General features: G+C 36.8%; 2 protein-coding genes and 1 long non-coding RNA gene across 14 annotated transcripts in view; 1 reads left to right on the forward strand and 2 right to left on the reverse strand.

Moving 5' to 3' along the window:
• Positions 1–13,335, reverse strand: part of LOC143899178 (uncharacterized) — a 37,203-nt gene extending 23,868 nt beyond the window's left edge. The window contains exons 1-4 of one of the 5 annotated variants that reach the window (XM_077409227.1): positions 13,033–13,316; positions 11,347–11,767; positions 927–1,118; positions 583–695 (exon numbers count right to left, since the gene is read on the reverse strand). In XM_077409227.1, coding sequence (XP_077265353.1) covers positions 583–695; positions 927–1,118; positions 11,347–11,420 — 379 coding nt within the window. In that variant the 5' untranslated portion in view covers positions 11,421–11,767; positions 13,033–13,316. Of the gene's footprint in view, positions 1–582; positions 696–926; positions 1,119–8,276; positions 9,204–11,346; positions 11,768–13,032 lie in introns of those variants that run through there. The other 4 variants (XM_077409224.1, XM_077409223.1, XM_077409225.1 and 1 more) reach the window with 4 other exon arrangements.
• Positions 1–23,802, forward strand: part of LOC143899187 (choline/ethanolamine transporter flvcr2a) — a 52,250-nt gene that overhangs the window by 26,185 nt on the left and 2,263 nt on the right. Inside the window, exons 1-4 of one of the 7 annotated variants that reach the window (XM_077409255.1) lie at positions 14,053–14,198; positions 20,135–20,338; positions 20,908–21,123; positions 21,649–21,873. In XM_077409255.1, the coding sequence (XP_077265381.1) occupies positions 20,297–20,338; positions 20,908–21,123; positions 21,649–21,873 (483 nt within the window). In that variant the 5' untranslated portion in view covers positions 14,053–14,198; positions 20,135–20,296. Of the gene's footprint in view, positions 1–14,052; positions 14,199–15,502; positions 16,043–17,392; positions 18,615–20,134; positions 20,339–20,907; positions 21,124–21,648; positions 21,874–23,802 lie in introns of those variants that run through there. The other 6 variants (XM_077409257.1, XM_077409256.1, XM_077409253.1 and 3 more) reach the window with 6 other exon arrangements.
• Positions 1,692–6,425, reverse strand: LOC143899198 (uncharacterized). 2 transcript variants are annotated; one of them, XR_013257413.1, is made up of 2 exons: positions 4,409–6,425; positions 1,692–4,324 (listed from the first exon to the last, which is right to left on the reverse strand). It is a non-coding gene; the product is annotated as an uncharacterized LOC143899198 (long non-coding RNA). The 2 variants fall into 2 exon arrangements; XR_013257414.1 differs by having other exon boundaries at positions 1,692–4,343.

Below are 23,802 nucleotides of genomic sequence, written 5' to 3' on the forward strand. Positions count from 1 at the left end.
CGACTGTCACGTCCGCACAGTTACGGAATCACGTTTCTTCCGCGTTTAATTTAAATGTCATCACGTTTCGCGCACTCGTTCCTCGATATCGCGGAACCGCGCTCGAAACTTCGCGTTGTCACTGCCATCACGTCAACAAGTCAAATCACACAACCCGTCCGTCGCGGGACGAAGAAAAGTCGCTTTCTAAATCCTGGACCGTACCGCCTCGCCGTTAGATCGCTCGCGCTCTTTCCCGATCGAGCGCGTTGATACTATTCACGTGGCGCCGGATCACCCGGCGCGCACCGAACAATGAGCATCACCGTGAGAGACTCTTTTCGCGAGCCGTTCTTACTGTTCAAGTCTCCTTCCGTTACGCGGACTTTTCTGCCTTGCAACAAGGACGGACGTTCGCCGATCGGGGGATATAGAAAACGGCGCGTGCAAAATCACGTATTAGAAAAAGAAAGCACACGCCGGACGTGTACGTTCCGGAACACTTGTGACGCCTGACCGTTGCCTTGTCGCGAGCCTCAGAAATATTTTTTGGCTGAATAACGTCATAGGAATTCCGCTACGCTATTTCCTTGCGCGCGTTACCTGCAACGTAGACGCGCGATTTGACGGCGCCGAAGTACCCATGCGGTTCCTCCTCCTCATTCGCCGTGCCGCCGAAATTGTCGAACCACTTGTCATTCCTCTTTAGCCACGATCTGCGAAATTATAAATTAAATTTCTTCCAAATACGATTTTATTTAAAACCACTTGATGATAAACTTGGAAAAATCTTTAATACTATAGGTGCAGATTTAACGTTAAAGGCTTAATGATAGGGACTCTAAAGAGACCTCGATAAAGATTATATGGTTCGTTTATCGAACGGATGGAGGATGCAATTCGAAAATAAATAATAAGGGAGTATGAAAGCGTATTATTGCGGAAACCTTTGTTGATGGCAGAATATGCAGTGCCAGGCATTGTCGGACGTGTCCCAACGCGAACAGGCCTTCCTACAGGATCTAGCGCCGCAATCGCTGCAGCGCACGCCGCGGCCGACTAGAAACGGTGCTAGGCAACAGGCGCAACGTCCGTCATCGACGACCACTCGTTGTTTTTCCCTCGCCTTCGAATTCTTCCTAAAATTTTTTCTTTCATAAATCAGGATGCAAATATCGAGGGAGCCGGGAAAATAATTATGGTCGTAATCATGCGTATATACACGTGCATCGATCGCTGACGCGCGTTATTATTTATTAATTTTAGGTCTTTAATTAATTTTGTAATTAATTGGATGTTACTGAATATTTATCAATTGACTTTTTTCAGAATTGATTTTGCTTTTTTAGCTTGTTCATTTAAATGTAATTCATATATAATTCATAGAAATTATTATATATTAAAATAAAATTAAAATTTCTTTCTTTCTTTTATTTCTATTGATATAATAAATTGGCACGATGATGAAAGAAACGTATATGTTAGTGTCGCCTTTGTTTTTTGCGAGGCAAATTAAAATTTTCTTTAATTAAAATTATACGGAAATATATATATATAGAGATACAGAGAGGTCGAATTTTGATCAATACACTTTAATATTATTTAATTTTAATTTATGAAACATATACCAATTATTCAATGTAAATAGGAGGGTTTACTCAAAATATGCGACTCACAAACTGTGAATAATACATTTATTTGACGCAAAATTATTCGCAAAATATTCGCAAAATTTACAGCCAAAATATATTTGTCATTTACATACTAAGATGGAATAATAATCTAATATATAGAATATAGAAGTTCAATAGAAATAATAAATCAGCAAGCAGTTGGATAAACGAATCATTGATTAAATTTATTTTTGAATGCGCTGACATCAAATATTTTTTATGTGAGTATTTATGATGGAAGACAATATAATTAAAGTTCATATCACATAATGTGCAATAATAAAATAATAATTAAAGAACAAGCATATAAAACGTGTGATAAAATTGTTCGACGTTATTATATTATGAAACCACAATGATCGACTCGATGTACATATATTCTAGGACACAGTTGTTACATATTTACAACGTCGTAACGGTACAAAGTAACCGCGCTTGCAGTATATGCATGCACCGACTATTAACACAATGCGCATTTACTGTACAGGGTGTTCTACAAAAGTGAATACGGGACGAAAATTTTATTCCTTAAGACTGTATCAATACTATATAATTGCTTTATAGTAAAAATTAAGAATTTTTTAATTCTTAAATTGATTTAAACTACTTGTTGTTTGACTCTGGGACGCTTTTATTTATTATTTAACTTAAATCGAGAATTATTTGGAGTTCAAGTAGTCTTTTAATAAATACATTTTTTTAAATTTTACAACACATCAAATTTTATTAATATACTGTTTAAATTGTAATCACGTCCTAAATTAAAATTGAATAATTTCGAAAAAGAGATTGATCTATGAATTATAATCAAAGGATATAATTTTCTTGTTTACATCAGTTACAACTTTATTAATAAAAATTTTAGTTTATCAATAACGCGTCATCAAAAATAACAATATTTTTGTTGAAGAAAGATTTAGTCGATATTGTTTGGGGGGAAGCCAAATTGACAATACTAAGACACCCATATATATACATATCGCTACATGAGATCCCATATTATCGAAACTTATTGGCGCGAGCCAAACAGTACGAAAGAGAATGTAATAGAAAGTACTTATAAATAGGTACAGCATGGGTACGGTTTTATGCTACAATAATCCGCATTTCTAGCTATTTTTTTTTTCAGTCATCGCGCACACTTATTTAACGGTTTATATTTATTTGGAAAGTGGCAGAAGTTAAACATGTCCGTAAATCGATGTTACATCTTTTTACTTCAACGCGCAACACTGCTTAACCTATTTCAAAGCGGTTAAGTGGAATCAGTTAATCAATAATTCGGTATAGTTAAACGGCCTGACTGGCAAGTTTTATTAGTATATCACGACGTTTCGACCACTAATTTGGGTCCTTTTCAAGTTATTTTAACAATGATGGATCATTGTGCGTCAATTATATAAAATTCGTGGCGGGTCAGAAAAATACGACGGTCTCATGTGAAGGCCGAAAAACTAATGATCATCATTAGTTTTTCGGCCTTCACATGAGACCGTCGTATTTTTCTGACCCGCCACGAATTTTATATAATTGACGCACAATGATCCATCATTGTTAAAATAACTTGAAAAGGACCCAAATTAGTGGTCGAAACGTCGTGATATACTAATAAAACTTGCCAGTCAGGCCGTTTAACTATACCGAATTATTATTTCATCACTGGCGAATAATTCTTATTGAATATCAGTTAATCAAGTTACATGATAATCAAATCATCACGATCTGATTATCGTGTGAAACCGGCACTTTTACTTTCTTTTTTTTTTATATAATTATGTTTTTAAAATAATTAAGTAATTTTTTTGCGGAAGTTTCAATGCATATATAAATATGCGGTTTATAAAGAGAAATCTTTTTATATGCCATAAAAACGTTGTATTAGCGTTGACAAAATTGTTTGGATCGCTCTCTTGTGCCACTTTCGAAATAATTGAAATAATTTAAATATTACTATTCCTAATTTGGCTGATGGCCGTTCGTGTTCAATCTTCGCGATCGAAGAACACCGCGGCCGCGCTTATCGAGTGACTGTCTTCATCCCGTTCCGTATCGGAGGTGACCACCTTCACCACCACAACTTCAATGGTGATCAGCAGGAAGAGGACCACAAAAGTCGCCATATTATACTTCTCCTGACTGGGGACGACTTTATCGCTCTCGATTAGAAGCGTCGAGATCAAGGTGGAAACGTAGATCATCATGTTGCTGACCGGAGAATGGAAGAAGTGTTCTTTGAAAGAATAAAGGTGACGCGCGTCTTCCGCTCTTGTTTAGAAATTACTTCTTCTTTTCTAGTCTTCTAGAAAAGGACTGTTGCGATTCTTGGCACAATGTAGATCACGGAAAAGAAATCGTGAAATTAAATCGTAAGTTTTATTCAACTTTGATCCAGTCGCGCAACTCCACTCTGACTTTTGAATAGATAATTCTCATCGTTTTTTATATCACATGGCACTATCAATTACGCGCAAGGATTTAACAACTAATCACGATTAATTCAAGTCAACGTTGATATTTCTGTAAATACTTTTCTGTTTGTATTTCTAAATCATATATAGCATACTAATTATAGTCCGAAAGAAAGATATAGTTGATTGTGAATATTTCTGGCCAGCATCGATCCAACCGGCCTTCGGTGATTCCACTGCAAGATCTCTCGGAAAATTGTCGTCCTGTGAACATTGGGAACATCTAGATACACAATGGGCAGACTTCGCCAATTAGTTTGTAACTTATTATGCGAAAGTTCTTTCGACCTTTAATCTCTTATTTATGATGTCGGACGCGGTGATTCGGCGATTCCGCATCTGGTCGCGATGATCCTCGCTTTCCCCGTCGACTTCCTCGGCTTATCCATTCCGCGTTTCGGCATCCTGCCGCGATCTTGATTCGCGCGGCGATGATTGTGTTTCGCGCTGAACGCGCCGTGCGCTCGCACTCCGATTTAAACGCCGCGGTTATGCGATCGCAGCAGCGGCTTTCCTCCGCACGATCGACGGCAGTTACGTCGTTTTATGTAACGCTGCGCACGACACGCGATCACAGTCGAGCTTCGTCTGCACTTTTTATGTGTCTTTTTTATGAAGGTTTTTATAATTTTACGTAAGAAGTGAACGATGGCTGGTATAAATTACGCAAACATGAAAATTAGGAAACTAATCTTTGATTCGAGAGAAGCACTGTTTAACCTTTAAGCAAACAGTTCATTAATAATTTTCTCTTTTCTCGTTTTTTTTTCCTCAGTATATTCCGTTATTATTTGTTATGCTAAATTGCTTTCTGTCCTGTTTTGTTTCTGTCACGCATTTACACGGAATTAAGTGTGTCGCGTAATTCCGTTCTTTGATTTCTTCAGAAAGTATTTCCGATTTAATTCTTTCCTTTTCTTTCTTCTTTCTTCATAAATTACACTTTTTAATCTGTTTCTTTTTAATAAATTCTGTCAATCACATGTCCCAGATTTGTATATTTTAAACTTGCTCGATCTCCTCTTCTCCCTCTTCTTCTTCTTCTTATTCCTTATGCTCCATTTTCTGCAGGCAAATCTTTTGCTTAGCCTTCTTGCTGGCCTCCTTTTTCCTTTTCTGATACACACACGTAATATATATATGAGTTAGATTCTCTTCTCGTTGTTTATGCAATAGACTTGGACGATTCTCGCGATTCGTCACCTACTTCGCGATCTCCTTTCGGTTCAGTCAACTCTTCTTCTATTTTTAACGTACAGCTGACTTACGACGTTCCGAAGTTCTGATCCTGCAAACATTTGAATGCGAACTGCGTCTTCAATCTCTTCAAGTAATTCCTGCACTCGGATACTTCATTCCTTTTACTGTGTAACTTCTCCCGCTATCCTTTGCTGTGCACTTCTCCGGACGACCTCCAAGCTGGTTTTTCTGCTTCTCTTCCCACCTCTCTTCTTTTCGTCCGCCTCTCTTTTCCTCGATTTCCTCTTTCTAACTTGCGGTTTCTCCTGCTGCTACCACATTCCAGCCCGCTGTTTGATTCGACGTTTCATTAATCTAGACTAGGCACTTTTTCCCGGCCCTTAATGGAGAGAGCAAAGTAATCTAATCTCTGAGTTTTGATATACCGTCGCAATTTAACTCGTGTCTTTGACGATGTCGACGGCGATGCGAGTTTTTGGCCCGCGGTCAGACCGCAATGTATTAATTCGCTCGGCATGCCATTTCCGCTGGACCATTCGCGCTGCAGAACCGGCGCGATCGTATCCTCGTACCGGACTGTCGACTCGAAAGTGACAGTGAACTGTTGGTAGCCGGGGAAACTCAGGATCGCGCGGTTATGCGCGCCGATGGTAGGAGCCTCCGTCTTTGTTACATTCTTATGTGACGATGTATTCCTTATTTCTCTTGCTCTTTCCCTCTCTCTCTCTCTCTCTCTCTCTCTCTTTCTTTCCCTTTCTCTTTCTCTCTCTTTCTTTAGTTGGTTAGGTGACCCATGTTGCTGGCGTTGCAGCGATTAATAGAAACTTTCACTGAATTTCGGTGGTCGCTGTTTGATGATGTCAAGAAGAATTGCCAGTTCTTATTACTTTTCATGTTATGCAAAAATTGACACATCAATTTCATCGAGAACACGGTGACGTAATATCAAAAATAATAAGACGGATATTTGTCCGTGTTGATTCGAAGTCACGAGACGATTAATAATTAGCACGGTCATGGATCATGTTGGTTCGAGCTACTTTTTGAATGAGATTCATATTTCGTGTGCTCAATTTTTCGATAACTTTTTCGTCTCGTTAAACAGAACGAAACCCGTTTCGTTTTTTATTTAAAGAATCTTTCTCCGGGTTGGAAAGAGGAAGTAAGAGAAAATAAAGAAAGAGAAGGGTAGAAAACAGTAAAAGCACAATTGGAGGATGACATTTCATTTTTGCCCGTTTAATTTTTCTCAAGCGGTTTTTAGTTAGAATAGTATTACATAACGGAAATGTATTTATATATGTATATAGAGGTCGATTAGAACGTTGTTGAGAAAGTCGAATATATTTTTGCTAAAATTTAGGTCAAGTCTGTAGAAAGTTGCTTTGTCGTTTACCACATTTTTCATGATATTTATGACCGTCGAAAAAGCGCTGGTTTTACCGAACATGATTTTACTCTGTACTTATGTTTTTACGGTTATATTATCAATTTTCTTATTATATTATTGGACGCACTTATATTTTTCATTTCGACTGTTAAGATATTTTATGCGAGAAATTAAAAAACGACAAAATTTTATTATCTGTGCTAATAAAATTTACTTCAAATAAAATCAATAATAATGAGAGAACTCTGTGGTCGGTGTGCCTCGGTGGTCGAATTGGTACGACGCCCGCACGGAATGAGGGAGGTTCCAGGTTCGAACCCTGGCTGAGGTAATATTTTTCGCAATAAAATTTTATTATTTAACTCTGTATTATCTCTAAAAATTCATTTCTATTTCAAAGTTTCGAAAAGTTTATTAATATTTTTTTCGTAATTACTTCGTCCAATGATTACGGGACTGCGGGATAAAGTGATAATAAGTCGTAAATGTAATTATGCATTGAATAGAGTGTGCTTCATATGCACATAAAAACTGTAATTGCAGGTAAAAAAAATGGAAAGTACATGTATAGTTCAACCTTTTATAGATTTAATAATTTTTCTCATTTTTTTATATATGCGTTATAAATTAAATTTGATTGACAATGTGTTACTAAACTCCATAAAAAATATATTTTTAATTTTTAAATTAGAATCGGTCACATATCTCTCTCTCTCTCTCTCTCTCTCTCTCTCTCTCTCTCTCTCTCTCTCTCTCTCTCGCTCGCACTAACAGAATGGCCAATTTTTACAACTATAATCGACTTTGATGACCTGCAAAGACTCGCGCTTTGAACATTTCTTCATTTCTTCGTGTATGAGAGACAGGCGATTCGCGTCCGACACGCGTTGCTGTAATTCAATTACATCACCTATCCTCGCTTCTATAACCGTTTCTTATTACATAATAAATGCCTTTCCCGTCCGAGCGAGCATCACCATATTTATTTACTCGATGAATCCTACGTCTATCTTACTAGTTAGCTCTTCCTTGATGTTTTTTACAATAATATTCAGTCTTTAAGAATAGATAAGAGTAAATAAGAAGGTTTTTATAATATACGTTTTAGATGAAACATGTGAGCAACGGAGAAATTGTGAAAAAAGATGATTTTTGTAATTTACAAAGATATAAATATTAAATCATCTTAACTGCATAAGGTGCAATTTCATAAATTTTTTAGAAACGTGAAAAATTATATTCTGTGAGATTACATTTTATATTTTTTATATTTTGGATTTTTTAAATAAATGCCGTTTCTAGTTTAATTATATTATTAGTATTATTTTTTCCCTTTGTCGAAGAAAATAGCGAAAAATTTTTCTGCCACGAGAGAAGGCGTATCGAACGTGGGACGTGAGTGGTACGAAGCAGTAATTTACCCATCTCAATAAGAAAGTACCGTCTACGCGTCTCCATTTACGACGTAGTGTTATTGAAGAATCTAATATCATCTCATTAGAATAGAGTTTTGCAAGTATGCAGTAATTATCGAGCCGCACCGAGTCATGCACTGTTCGCACTTACCGTTTCTCTCGCTTTCTCCCGCAGATGATCCTTAGGAAGAAATGTTTCATCGGTCGTTTAGCTTCAGCTCGGTCTCACAATGAATGCTAACGCGAACACTTCGCGCTATTGTCATTGGGTAAAAATACAAATGGCAATTTGGTCCAATTTTTTCTTCCAATTTTTTATCTTTGTCTTTTCCTCTGCTTTGTCCTAGGTCGTATTTTATGAGCGTCGCACCGTATTTTTTACGTAATTAATTTTTTTCTTTATAGGTTGTTTAATATTAACCTTATCTTTTTACCCCTCCGCGTGTGCTCTCTTCTTTAAAATGACGCCAATATTTTCCAGAAAAGGTGTCCGTCAAACAATTGATTTCTTCTATTTCAAGACTTTGTCATCCGTCGCGTTATTTGGCGAATCTATATATAGTGCTGAAATAGAAAATAACCTGGACTTTCATCAGCTTCATGCGGAAAACTCATTTCCAGCATTGAATAGCAGCTCTGTCGGTCTTAGTCGTCGCAGCGACGTCAAATAATGCGCGTTCAAGTCTCTGTTCCTTATACGGTGCCGCTTTTATAACAGACAATAAAGCGGACTTCGCGGAGAATTACTTCCAAGTATAGTCGGACAGGAGTTTCGGCGGTTTCGAAGGACAATGTCGATATAATACGCGCCAGAAACGTTCCAATGCATTGCAATTTACGCTTTCCTTGGCGGTGGATCACAACAAGCGACTGCGATCTGATTCCGTGGAAAATCAGTTTCGAGTCATCAAAGTCGAACAGAGGAACTTTCGCGATTGGCGAATGTCGGAAAATTCGACCGATTTTCGCACGGACGAGAACTAGCGATCACCTCGACACCTTCGGAAATCGCCTTCGCTTCGCAGCGAGCGGAACGACTATCCGCGACAGCGAATATCCCGACAATGAAGAGAGCGTCGCTGGTGCGCGCGGATCCCCGAGTGTTCGGCGTTCCTGGTACGTGCTTCCGGTTCCCCTACGCGCCGTTGCGTCCATTGTTCGGTACGGCTCGATACGTACATTGTGCAACGCCCGACGTTTTACCATTGACGTATTCCACGCCCCGTGGCCTGCCACGTGCATCATTAATGTGACGGTCCCCCTTTCTTCTTTCCCCTCCGGCGCTTGCACTCGCTCGCGGGTATCGATACGTCGTCGATGTACGTCTCGTCGCACGCATCACCGCGTCGTGGACGCTTCCGGTGGCACCGCGAGCCTAAACCGGCTCGTCTGTGAGGTGGTCGCGGACCACGGGTATATTATTCACGCGTTCCGTTCAGGAGCATTGCACGCAGTGTTTCTCGCCGCCGCGTCTCGATCGCGTATGCCGGATTCGCATCGCGGTAGATAAGTCTACCGTTCGCGCGTAGAGTACAAATGTGCGAAATTAAAGAATGGATATAAGAAAGATAAGTAAGTCGCGCTGAATGACGATTTAAAAGCGATTAAAAAACTTATTGTTTGAAATGTTAACAGCAAAATGAAATTAAATAATTTGAATTGCTGGGGACAATAAATGTGATAATTTGTCGACGATGAAATTAATTGCTTCAGTAAAAATTTATTAGTAATTTTGTTATGATCTTCGATCGAATGTATATATATGTATAGCTTTTTTAGTGATCTTAAAGCGATTGTTTTATCTTCGAGAAATTACGTCTTAATTATTCACATCAGCTCATTTTTTTATTGCGAGGATATAATTTAGGAGAAAAGTAACCTTATTTCGATATGGAAATATAATTTGCCTGATGGCAAGCGCGGTTTATTTCAATTGAGTACACGTGTGAGTTTTGAACTTCTGAGGGAGTGCTCATCAAAAAATAACTTATATCACTTTTAGAAATAATCCTTTTCCAGATATAAAAGAATATCGACAAATTTGACAAGACTGCACGAAAATATCTACATATGTACATACGATACAATATGCGAATCTACATGATTTTACAGTACTACTTCTATTATAAGCATTGATACACTGCGAGGGAATGCGAGGGGCGGAATCAATTTTTAATCCGGGTCACATAGCTGACACAATGCTATCTCGTTATCTTAAAATACCAGAAGGCGACGGGTATCGATCCGCTTTGAATTAATAAATCTGTCGCGATTTTAAGGCGGCGGTACAACAAACCGTCTCGGCTTTTGTTGCGTCACAAACGATCCCAAATAGTTTCGAGGCGATAGTCAGGTATTGTTAAACTCCAACGCTTATCTTTACCGATACGCAATTTGCTGATTATAAGACTGTTCAGTGAGACAAAAAATTATAGGTGAAAACCTAATCTTTCTACTTCAAAACAGCGTGGCTTTTTTTTTATTTTGAACGCAAAAAATATAGTTAAAACGTAGGCTTAAACTGTCCCAAACACAATCACAACGACAATATTGGCGAGTTTATCGCGATATTCGCGATACAACACAAATTTTTTTTTCGAGGAATTGTAAAAAGTATGGATATTGATAAGACCGGCACACGGGCATGATAAGTTCAAATCCTATCATTGATAATTCTGGAATTTCCGGATAGGGCTAGTATTACGTCACTATTAAAAAATGTTTGATATAAAAATAATACATGCATGAGAGATTAAATAAATGTTTGTATATAGAAAAGTATAATTATCTTCGGGTTTGGAAAGATTCTAAACTTTCTGAAAAGTCGAAGACTTTAAGATATTCAAACTTCTTGGCATTTCAGGATTAAAAGTGACATATTGGTCTTATTGAAATTGACATATCGAAAAATTCAAAAATTCAGGAACTCGCGTACTTGTGCATTTAGATTGCGTCTCCAAAGTACTTCGGCTATTCGAGTTTCAGAAAAATTCTCGAGAGAGATAGTTCTCGAAATAAATCTCGCGAAGGGGATCAGAGATTTAGATATATAAAACTCCTTCGCGGTCAGTCTATTCTTATAAATTATTTTTCCCTCCAAGAAAGCAATTTAGAACAATTGTCAAATATATCTCGGCAAAAAAAAATTTCAAGAGATACTATTTGACAAAATAGTAAAGAATCAATTGGACAATCTTTAGAATACATTTTCACGCACTTACCTCGATCGAAAGCCGAAGTAGAGGAAAATCCCAGAAGCCACTCCGACCGCCAGTAAACTCGTAGGCGAAATCATGTTTTTTTTTCGTTCAACTCGAAAAAACGTAATCTTTAATGAAGATGCAGCGGAAAAATTTTTTTCTCGAACAAGTTTCTCTCCTCGAGCAAGACTGATGATTTTTTTAACACGAGGAAGTACTTATTTCGCGATACGACTGGAAATACGCACTTTAGTCGACTGTTGATCGCGCTTTTTGCGATATGATACGATATTACGTATGTTGATACACAATCGATGCCAATCGTAGCGTGGAGTGCGCGGAATCATTCCGAAGCGATTAGTATTGTTGCGCCAAGCAAGAACGTGCCCCGAAAGATCTTGTTATTTCACTTGAATTGCAATTTGTCATGCACAGGTGTTCTCTGAAAATACGTTTTGCAAAGTTTATTCGCAATTTATTTCTGTCAGATATTAAATGTAATTCTTATATTTAATTTAACCCCTTTTCCTGTATCGAGCTAGACTCGATAAATAATGCTTTGCAATAAATTATTCCTACATATCATTTTCCAATTAAGCGCTCGAAATTAATGGATTATAATCTCTCTCAGCAAGCTTTATTTTTAAAATCTCTAAATTTTTCTAAATAATAAAAATTCTTTGATTTATTTGCTGCTTAGATTGAATTAAAGACATATCTTTGCTTAGTAGTGAGAAATAATTTGAATCGCAAAGAGTTAATCTAATTTAATATTTATTTATTTGGAAAGAGAATAATGGTGTCGCTTTTATCTTTGTGTAGCAATCCTTGGACGACCGTATATTATATAATTTTATTCATATATTTATGTGAAATTTTTTAATATTTGATTAAAATGCATAAGATTTTTTGTCTTTTTTCAACAGTTTAAAAAATATATTAAACTAAATTAACACAGATATTTATTCTATGAAATTAGAGAGCTTTAAATCTTATTTGAAGTTATATACCTACATGTTTTGTAGGTATAATTTTATATGTAAAAATATTTAGGTATTGATAGATCTGGATTTTAGAACGCGCAAATTTCTGTGTGCAATAAAAAAAACATTGCATGGGTAGAACTGAATACATCAGAGAATAACGCTTCTATACTGTCGATAATTAAATGTATACGTCTATATTTTTTAAAAACGGTATACACCATTCGTATATTTAATTTTTATTGATTTCCCGTGACCTTTTTAGTACTGAATAGCACTCGTTAAAAATATCTCTTTCCGATATCAATATTAGCCGAGTTCAAGAATCCGAAATTATTGAAAAATTACAAAATTAAAATATTTGATAAATTTTGATAAACTTTGGTAAATTTTCAAATTAAAAACTCAAGTATTTTATGATTTTGAACTGCTCAACATTTATAAATATTCTAATTTTTTTATTTACAATTTTAAATACTAATCAACGAAAAAAAGAGTAGGATGAAATCTTTTAGATTATTGCTGTAACTGTATTTAGAACAGTTTCATATTTTTAAATTTTTTTTTACATTAAGTTAAGAATACATTTTCTTTACATGGAGTTGTGTAGCAGAATTAATAATTATTATAGCATTTGGAATTTTAAGAGACAAAAAAAGAATAAAATAAAAATCGTTTGAATATTCACGAAAAATTTTCCCGATTTTTGTCATAAATTTACAACCTCTTCCTCTCTTTTCTCTTTTATCCCCGAACCGTACTTCACATCTCCCAATTCAAGTTGTACTTTGCACCTCCGCTTTATCCAGCACGGGAAGTCTCTCTCGCGCGATTTATCTCTCCCACGAGGAGAAGGCAAAGAGCGTTCTCTATTTCAGAAACACACACGAAAGCGCAGCCGCTTTCTTCTCCGCACGAAAAATTTCGCAAGAATTGCATCCGCGTATCCGTCCCGTATCCGTCCCGTACTCGCGATAAGCTCCGACTGAAACCAAGTTCTTACGGTCTCGCGAACGGTCTCACCACGAGTTGGGAGAGCTCGTTTTTCTCGACTCGCACAATACGCGACAATTGCTTCATCGTGACGCGAGAAGCACGTGAGTCTTAGTGAGTTTCCACCTGTGTCGAGGCCCCTAGACGTCGCCGCGGTTCGGGACCCTAAACATATCATTTTTGTTGGCGTTGTGAACTTCAGTCCGTCAGTCGCCGATGTGCAGAGACGCATGTTCGTGCGTACACATGCCATGTCTTCTCGTATAAGTGGATAGGAAGAATAATTTAAGAAAAAAAAACGAATAAAAGAACAGATGCTTTTAATTTTTATTATCGATGATCTAATGTGGAATAATATTATATTTTGGTTACTATTATTAATGCATGTGACGCATATTAAGCTCTTGCTGTTAGACGCAGTTGAAAGTCGAATGTTCAGCTACTTGTGTTGTGGAATTCATTATTGAATTAGACGTCTTGACATTGTACATTGAAGATAGTTTTGCACTACAATATACTCTGTTGCATTTTGAGTAAATGTAAGTTTTTAAACTTTAAATAGTATTTACGTAGTAGCTGTCTACGTACACTTGACATGAAAAAGATATGACTTTCAAGGAAATACTTTACTTATCAAGACGTGATAATGTTAAAAATTCTTATTTTCTTTCTTAGATACTTTTAATTACTTTTTTTTTTCTAAGAGATATTGTTTTATCAAGTATGTTATTAATTTACAGTAATTGTAGATATGGAGCAAAGAATTAGATTTTTGGTTTCTGAAAGTGTTATTATTTCTAAACAAATAAATTGTTTCTTTAATATGTCTTCATCTAAATGCTGTCCAACGTTGTTTGAAGACAGAGTTATGACGCATCTCGAGCTGTTGACATAAAAGTGAGTAAGTACATGCATTAGATTCGTTTGCTAATGACTGTCTGAATAATATGTCACTTTACTTTTTTCTATAAATATCTCCGCATGATATTTGTATTGTCGATTGAATTACTAAAATAAAAATGGTATTCTTGATGATGCTATTTTATAACGCGAAAATATCGTATTATTCTATTAGCAGATCGTTTGTATAATACGGTACGAGTTCACGTGATAACAGCATGTTATCTCGAGATGATTATTTGATAGATATCTTACTAATTGTATATACAATGCTTGATGCAACTCGGTTTTTTGTTAATAAATTTTTATGGTGCTCTTGTAAGTAATTAATACTAATATAATTTTACACACATTTCTCTACCTAAGTAATACTATAATCAACATATTTATATAACTATATATATATCACTGTGTTTTATCTCTCTATTAATTAAATAATTAAGTATACAAAACTTTGCGCGCTCTACTTTGGTAAAAATGCACATTTCAATCGTCAAGAAGAATTCATTAAAAAATTAATCGTAACGAGTATTACACAATCGCAAGAATAAATTTTATGTGGCGCAGACAGTTCGCTCATTATCTTCTAATCACTTCTCCCTAATCTTCTTTTCTAATTACTTAAGAATCATCAGAATTAAAGCATCTTAACATAATTATTATACGAATGAAATCTTCACCCTAGGAGGGAAAGAAATGGAGGGAAGAAATAATATTCCATTATCATATTTACTCTACACACACACACACACACACACACACACGCGCGCGCGCGCGCGCGCGCGTACACGTTCGTTTCTTCTCTATACAGTAAACAATGTGTGTCCTTCGAATATATGCACATTTGCATGATCTTATTAATTATCCACGCGCAAGCGCCGTAAGCGAGGGAGATGCCCTCCCCCCCATATATTTACGCAAATATATGATAATTTCGAGTAAATGAAAGTAATATTTACACGTGTAAATATTACCTGAAAACTCTAACAAGTTAAACTTTAAACTGTACTTTTTTATTCTTTTACTTATGTATATTTATTTATTTGTTCTTGTTTTAGTTTTTTGCAAAGTCCCCCCCACCAAATTAAAGCCAAAATTATAGCACCAATATAACGGTGCCAGTTATTATGCGATGGTAACTTATCACGTGTTCTTACCGTCCACGCTTGAAGCGATATCCCCAATCGCTAACTTCATTAGTTATCTAAAGATCCTTGCACAATGCCAGGCAACAGGCAATGAAACTGGGAATAGGAACAGAATTTCCGACGAATCACTAAGAGCGCCATATAAAATCAAATCACTATGATTGGTCAGGTACAGGGGACAGAGAATAGAAATCCAATAACACATCGGAAATTCTGTTTCTATTCCCTGTTCCTATTGCCTGTTGCCTGGTATTGTGCAAGGGCCTTAACCCTCAAAGACTTTATTCCGTATTTGCGTGTATCGCCAGAAGCAACGTGACTCTCTGCCTTGCTGATTTTATTGTGCATATAACACGTCGAAACGAAGAGAGGGAAGATTGACCAGTCGTGGCAGTCGCTTTTCGCGTTCACATCAATTTTTTTTTGCTGGTTGAAAAGAAAACGATATTCGGAAATCGACAAACTAACGGAATATTATCGGAATCGGCACCGGAATTAGTTCGCTAAATCTTTCAGTTGATATAATCAATCCTGTTTTTAACTAATTAAAACTCAACTTGCATTTTGAGTGAATTTTTGAGTGCTAGCGAATTTTCGAGTGGTAACCAAAGTTGAAAAGGAAACCGAATCCACACACACACAGTTCCCACGGCGGAAGCGAGTCATCCTTCCTCGATCAATTTTCTTCCGCAGGTAAAATGAAAAGTTAGAGGAAACTGAAATCGGTATAGCTTAATTGTAATATGACGAGTTCAGTGCCCGATAATGCAGAAAACTGAATCTCACAGTTATGCTACATTCTACTTTCTAATTCACTAGAAAATGGATATAATCAGAATTATAATACAACGCGTGGAATATATTAAATCAAATAATCACACGTAGATAATGGATATCAGAAGCGTAAGAGAATTGTGTGTGAGAGAGATAATTAATTTCTTATAGAAACTCACCTCTCCGGGAAACTCAATTATACCGATTTCACTCTCAGCAACAAAAAGTGTTTGTCTTTCAGACATTTGTATATAATGTTATGCTTTCGAATAGAGTCCCAAGGTATTATCATAAAACAAGGCCTCTTTTTAGACTGTGAAACTCGAAGCGACGACTTTGGCTCGTATCATATATACAATATACATATATAGAGTGTTTCCTAAGTGATGTCGATAACTCTAAGAAGTGATTCCTTGGACAATTTGAAAGAAAAAAGTTCCTATGAACATGGATCTGGAAATGCTTTCCTGCAGAGTTATAGGCCTTTAAAGTTAAATAAAAAAATGAAACTTTCCGGACTCATAGGTATATTTTCTTTTAAATCGTCCAAGGAAGGTCACTTCCTGGAATTTTCGATATCACTTAAGAAACACCCTGTATATATAGATATGCTGTTATTCTGTGCGGTTGCATGCGCGGCTGATAAGGCAGAAGTTTGCTGATAGTGTGCTTCTGGTTACTGTTATTTAGTTAATCGTCGTGCGGCTTTTACTAGCGTTTCTCAAAAATGTGTGTGAATACCAAAGTTTCTTGTCTGCGGTATTTAAATATCTAAAAAAAATTCCATTACGTTAATTGTGCGCGAACATTTAATATTTGCCACAATAAAATATTAAACAGCCAATTATAAATTTCATTGAAACATTCTCATTAATATACATATAAATTAAATTAAATTAACTTTATTAAATTAACTCTTCATTAAATTAACAAGATTAATATAATATGACATAATTAATATTTAAATTAACGTGTGGTCTCGGGTTAGATATATCGAATCGATTTATCAGTTGCAGCTTTATCTGCTATCGCGTTTATCTATTTTATTTTATTTTCTGTAGTTATTTAATTGCACTCAACAAAGTTTCATTAAATAAATTAGCAAAAATGTCTTGATGCAGTTTGCTAAGGCTGTTTGATCGCGATGACTTTAAAATGTCGTTAACGGTAGGTATATCTATGCAAACATAGCGCAGAAAGTATTCCATATGTATCGAAAAGAAATCGGGTCATCGGAAGATAACGGTGAGAGATTGGAAATTTACACACCGCGCGTTTCTGTTCCTATATGCTTCTTCGAAGTGATTCATCGTTTATTGGACGTATAAAATTAACATTTAACGTCGATGGAATCTCGTATGTTTGATCACGCGGCAACTAATCATATTTCCTCTTTCGATAATCAATTTGGCGATGGCAAATTTTATATAAGGCTCGAGGGCTCATCTGTTAACTCGATCGTGAATAAAAAGGACGCTCGTTTCATTCATTCAATAATTCTTTGACGTTGCAAGATAGGATTATGCAAATACTGTTGCTGCACGCATCGCATAAGAAGTTCATTGTCACGCGATGATTAAAAAATCATTTGTTAAATCTTTTTCATGTATGCAATTTTTAATTGTAGAAAAACAAAAGCTTCTCAAACATGTGAATCATTATTTCTGTTATCAAACGTTAATCGCACAGATCCCAAATTTTTTCGCCGGGATTTAGATAACTTGGGACTTGGCGCTCTGTCACAATCGGACACAGATCGGAAAAGGTCTTATGGACCTTACGTTCTCTCTACTAGATTCTCGGTTAACGCGTTACTTCTCTCGCTAACAAAATTGGTTCGCCAGAGAACCGAGACACCGGCGCGCCGAAATTGCGAAATCCTGGCTTGATGCCACACTTCGCGGGGTTTCGCGAGGCGTCTGCGGAGCGTCCGCGGCTGATGGCGATGGGACATCGGTGACGACGGTCGTCGTCGTCGTCGTCGGCGATTCCGTCGGGCACCCGTGAGCGACTAGCATTGCGACGGCGCATTCGTCAACTGATACCATCATTGATAGGCGCGCGCGTAACGTCCGCGTGTATAAGGACGGCGTGTGGCTCTCGGCTGTGTGCGCAAATATTTTCACGTGCGTGACTATGCGACGTAGTGAGCGGGCGGGGGACGATGGACAAGGGACGTTTGGCGAGGAACGGTGGAAGGCCTGGATGCTCTCGCGAGTTCCGCGATACACTTAGTCCACGTCCGGCACATCACGACAGCGCGAGCCGCTCCGCGTTTTATCGTCCGCTTTATACCGGCGTCGAGGTGTGAAAGGCCGATGTAATCTGACACCTGCCGTCTTTGCGAAATTAACAATGTGCGGTGCGACGAAGATACGATCGTGAATCGGCGGGACGCGCGGGACCGTTTAATCTGGTAAAGTAATTGAGAGTTTTGATTTTAATTCACATGTTTGGCAGTTACAAGGAGATGGGATAAACGGGGTGTAAGGTAGTTGAATATTTTAAACCAAATGTACCTTCGATCTTTTCGATTAGAACTTGTTGCATCAAAGTTTATATATTTAATATGCGTACTGAAATTTTTATATTGTTCGCGTAATCGTAAATAACCGATCGAATATTTATAAGAATTACCGTAAAAAAGAGTTCTATCAACGTTTATTAATAAAAATTCAATTTCTAAAATTTTATAGATATACTATATATGTATATAGGTAAAAAATTTAAATTTATTTCTCGCGTGAAATATACATAAAATAAGAAGATATTAATATAACCAGAGATATTACTTTTTAAAGTTGCCGGCATCTTTATTTTTCATGAAAATTGTATTATAACTTCTGTAAAAAAAAAATATTTTAGACGAATATTTTATACGTATCTCCTTATTTTATGTGTATTTGACACGAAAAAAGTTTCGATCGATTGAAAACATACGAGGGCATTTCTTGTCCGATTTGACGTGGAATTGCCTATATGTATAATTGATTACGCTTCCTACTTGCTCATTGACTTTTATCATTCTCTTTTTCATGATTTTAACCATCCTTTAATATTGTTCAATTAATCATTAAGAAAAGTTAATATTCATCCATGTATATTGATAGTAATGTAATAGAATATTTCAATATTTAGTTTTACTTCGTGCGATAAGTATTAACACGTAAGTGAAAATATTAAATCATACTGCAAATCTAAACATGTGAAAATATTTCAAAATGTTTTAATATGAAGATATTAAAATATTTTAATATTATTTGTATAAAGATAACGGAGAAGTATAATAGTTTTTAACTCGACTCAACTATTTACTGGCGAAGAAAAGTTCCTGTTTTATATGAAGATATTAAAAAACTTCAATATTTAGCTAGACAACTAACATAACTGTCAATCTTATCGCAGTTTTCGTCTGGGATCTCAACGTGATGCGATCAAAATTTCTAACATGGTTAATTCGGAATGAAAAATGTCCAGAAAGACGAGCAACGAACATTCGATTCAATTTCTAATGTTAATACATTTTGTACTGTACATATTATCGGTGTCCCTATTGACTTATTCGAATCTTGATTATTAAATGCGCGTCTAATTAACATACAAAGACCCCCACGCACAAACGCCTGCGCAAACCGCAAACGCGCAGCTACATTCTCGCGAGATGATTGTTAGATCGAAATAGATTATTAAGTCCTAATTACCAATACTGTGATTCATCGTAATCCATACGGCAAGTTTCTCGCGCGAATCCACAAATGGAATCCGCAAATGGGCAGATTGATTCCTGATGCAATTTCGCAATGACGCTTTCATGCAGCGCAATTGACGCAATAGACGATCCTCAGAAATACAGAATACAGACGTTTTACAAAACTTCGATCTCCGCGAATGTCGACATTATTTAGCGCTTGACATTTTAAATGCATTTGGTATTAATACTTCAATTTCGCCTTTATCCGAGAGAGAGGTAGAAGATGGAAGAAGTGAGATCGATGTTTGCTTGGATTTTAGGAAATAAAACGGCCTCAATAAAAAAGGAAGGACTTGGTTCGTCTCTCGATGATACCTCTGCTCGATTTAATCGATCCTCCTTGTTACTCGATATTAATGACGTGACGGAGCTTGGCACAACAGTTTGACGGAAGTTGTAAACAGACATCACTATTAATTAAAATGAGTGGATTCTCCGGTGATTGCAGCATGCAACCGACGCAGGTGAATAATTTTATCGTCGAATGAATAAAAATCATTAACGGTCGCGAAAAGAATAAAGAGGAAAATCAGATATCGAGGAAAGAGAGTCTTCGCTTTGAGTTAACGCGATATTTTTATCAATCTTATTTTCTAAATCCTGGATTACCAAAGTAATATAATGACATATCCTTCATAGATTTATCTTCAAGGTCCATATATTAAAAAAATTAATTAATTGACTTTTGTCCCAAAGGGACGAGAACCAGTAGAGAATTAAAGTCAATATAATTTCTACTTTTACGCGAAATTGCATTAAATATGCTTTGATGTCATTTTTGCCGCTAATAGCATATATTAATCCAATATGTAACTTAGCGTCACTTTTAACGTACATATATAGCATATTATTAATCCAATATGTAAGTTAGCGTCACTTTTAGTATGTAATAATCTATATGAGATTAATTCTCAGTCTTCGTTTTTTTAACCGACAAAATATAGAATGAGAGACCGAGGATATCAAAATTGCGCGATATTTAGACGTTGGAGCGAAAAATTGAAAGATCGACAATGGATGTATTTGATTGCAGGAGATCAGAGTCTATACGAGGCGATGGCAGATCCTCATCCTCTTCGTGGTGTACAGCGCCAGCAACTCCATGCAATGGATTCAATACAGTATTATTTCGAACATTGTAACGAAGTATTACAACGTTTCGGATTATACAGTGGACATGACGAGCATGATATACATGATAACGTACATACCGTTGATATTTCCCGCCAGTTACCTGCTGGATAACTTTGTAAGTCACGACGAGGGTAGAACTTAATAGAAATGTACGATATTTCGGAAAACTATCGTATTCCCTTAGCTATACGAATTTCTTTCGCGTATTCCATTTTCGAGATTACCAAAAAGCGGCGATCGAAAAGTTTGATCCTCTTGATTTTCTTAGATTTTACTTGGCGAGTTGCATCGGTAAGTAGAGATCGCGTGGTTTAAGAATTTTTATAGTACGTGATGTGTATACATTTTATCCGAATGTCACTGAACGATATAACGTATCCCGTGCTGTTGTGGACTGTTTTACATCTGTCGCCGAACAACTGCATGGAATGCCGAATCGTCTGACGTCGAGCGAGATAGTCGGAATTCGCGTAATCTCGCAGATGACGAAGCGTCCCGCGTCAAGAAATCTTACTTTTTGAAAAGTCACTTTTTTCCAAGCGATGCTCGAACAAATAACATTTTACTGCACAATCGCGGATATTCCTGCTCATTAATAAATGTGCAAACAGAGTGTGTGAGAAAACGAGTGGGATTTTAGGGCCTCAGGTGGACGGTGATCATCGGGGCGTTCGGGACCGCCATCGGTTCCTGGATAAAAGTGTTCAGCATAGCCCCCGATCGCTTCTGGGTCACGTTCGTCGGACAAACTGTGGTGGCGATCAGCCAAACCTGCATTTTGTCCATTCCAGCTCGACTGGCCGCGGTATGGTTCGGGGACAACGAAGTCAGTCGAGCCTGCGGCATCGGTGTCTTCGGCAATCAGGTAAGGGGGCATCTTTGTGTGTCAGCAACCTTAACACGGTATATCTAGGATAGAATTTATATTTGGACTTTGAGAGAGGCTTGAGAATTTCAACCTCAGATTTTCTCTCTCGCTCTCTTTCCCTTTCTCTCTTTCTCGACTTGATTTTTTTCATCAGATCGATTAGACACCTTGAATTCAAAAGTCCAAGTAAATTGTTTTATTTTCCAAATTTTCCTTAAAAGCTTAAAGATTATCTGAAAGAAAATATAAGAAAAATAAAAAGAAAAAATGTAAGCATTGTGAAACTTATATTTTCTGCTTTTTGAATAGTGTAATAATTTAATTTTGCACTATTATACGTTTTGAATCTAACGTGTTATCTTTTGCACAATATCTTTGTGAGGATATAGAAAAGAAACAACTAGTATCATCCGTTTGCCACACGCTAAACTTCGCAACGTATGTAAATTATTAATCTATATGCAATAAAGTCGCTCTAATTACAGTAATTACCCGGATGAAGGCGCGTGATAATATTAGCATCGTAATTCGATAATAAGTCAGATAAATTCGACGCTCGCGGTATATTAATTAAATATCTTGTATCTCTTTTTTTTTCCACATTCGCGCGAATACAGATCGCTAATAATTCGTTATTGCGAAATTATTATAACTTGATAATCCCATTTCTATTTCTTGCTGTAAATCAATAACTTCCGAATTCATTGCATATCTGATGCGTGCAACAATTTTCACTTCCGTCGAACGTATATAATTCAATCTGATTTAATTTCACATAATTTGAATGGTGGAAAAGTCATGGTGTTAAACATTCCTGAGAATTTAAATTACTGAAAAAAACTGAGTTGATTGAAATTTTTATCTAGCTGGTTAATTTAATTTATTTCAATCGAAACGTTATCGTCTTGAAAATTTTTAAGGATCTTTATGCAAGCAACTCGTCTCTTGAGTTGAATACCCGCTATTATGTGCGAGGCCCAATTTTCCGTGACGTTAAACGTCGATGTGTGACAGCACTTGTTATTTCAAAAACGTAAGAGGAGGCACTCGACAGTGTCACCGGCAACACGTGTCACGTGCGTGCAGACAATGAGAATGGATCCTGCGTGCGGAACAACGGAAGTGACAGTCTGGAGTACCTACTCGCTGATCGACGAGGAGGGTGCCTCGGGGAGATTTAAATTGCGACGTGATTAGGTGGGAAACCGAGTCGAAGTGGGCACCCACGTTTAATTTCACTACCTCGACAGACGAACGGCCGTGTCTGCTGACTGGCAGGAAGGGGGGGGGGGTAGGGGGACACTCTCTACGTCGCGAGGGATTCAATTGATCCAAGGTGCCGCAGACCGTGCCGTCGCTATCATTTTATCAACCGTCGCGGTCGCACTTTATCAGGGAATCTGTCGCGCCTTAATTGCACCGATTTCGCGATACGATAAAACGGAAGCTCAATCCGATGCATTTTGCACAACCGCGACCGCGTGTTGTAATTGCGAGTCTGTAATTGAAAATCCTATAGCATTTCGCGTCGCGCTAAGGATCATGAATTTTCAGAAAAAAAAAAAGATCTAATATACCTCCATCCTTCCTGTCTCGTCTGCTTTTAATTTCTGATATAAGTAGAACTGATGATGATGATGATGATGATAAGTAGAGGATAGAAGACAGATTTTTGCAATTATTAGAAAGATGTAATGAATACGCGTTTTTTCTCTTATATACGAAAACTATGTGTTTTAATAAAAATATCTCGCTTCAATAACAACGTAAAGATGTATATGAACAATATTAATTTAATTTGTTCGGCAACCACATTATGGTTCCGTTCTAAAGACAGATATTTCGTAATTGGGGAAGATCTATGAATTTAGACGACAAACACTTCTTTCTACCTTTTTCCTGACTCGATAATTTCTTAGAACGTTC

The sequence above is a fragment of the Temnothorax americanus genome, unplaced genomic scaffold (genome assembly GCF_048541705.1).
Source record: "Temnothorax americanus isolate GAGA-0224 unplaced genomic scaffold, ASM4854170v1 Scaffold26, whole genome shotgun sequence".
Taxonomy (NCBI): domain Eukaryota; kingdom Metazoa; phylum Arthropoda; class Insecta; order Hymenoptera; family Formicidae; genus Temnothorax; species Temnothorax americanus.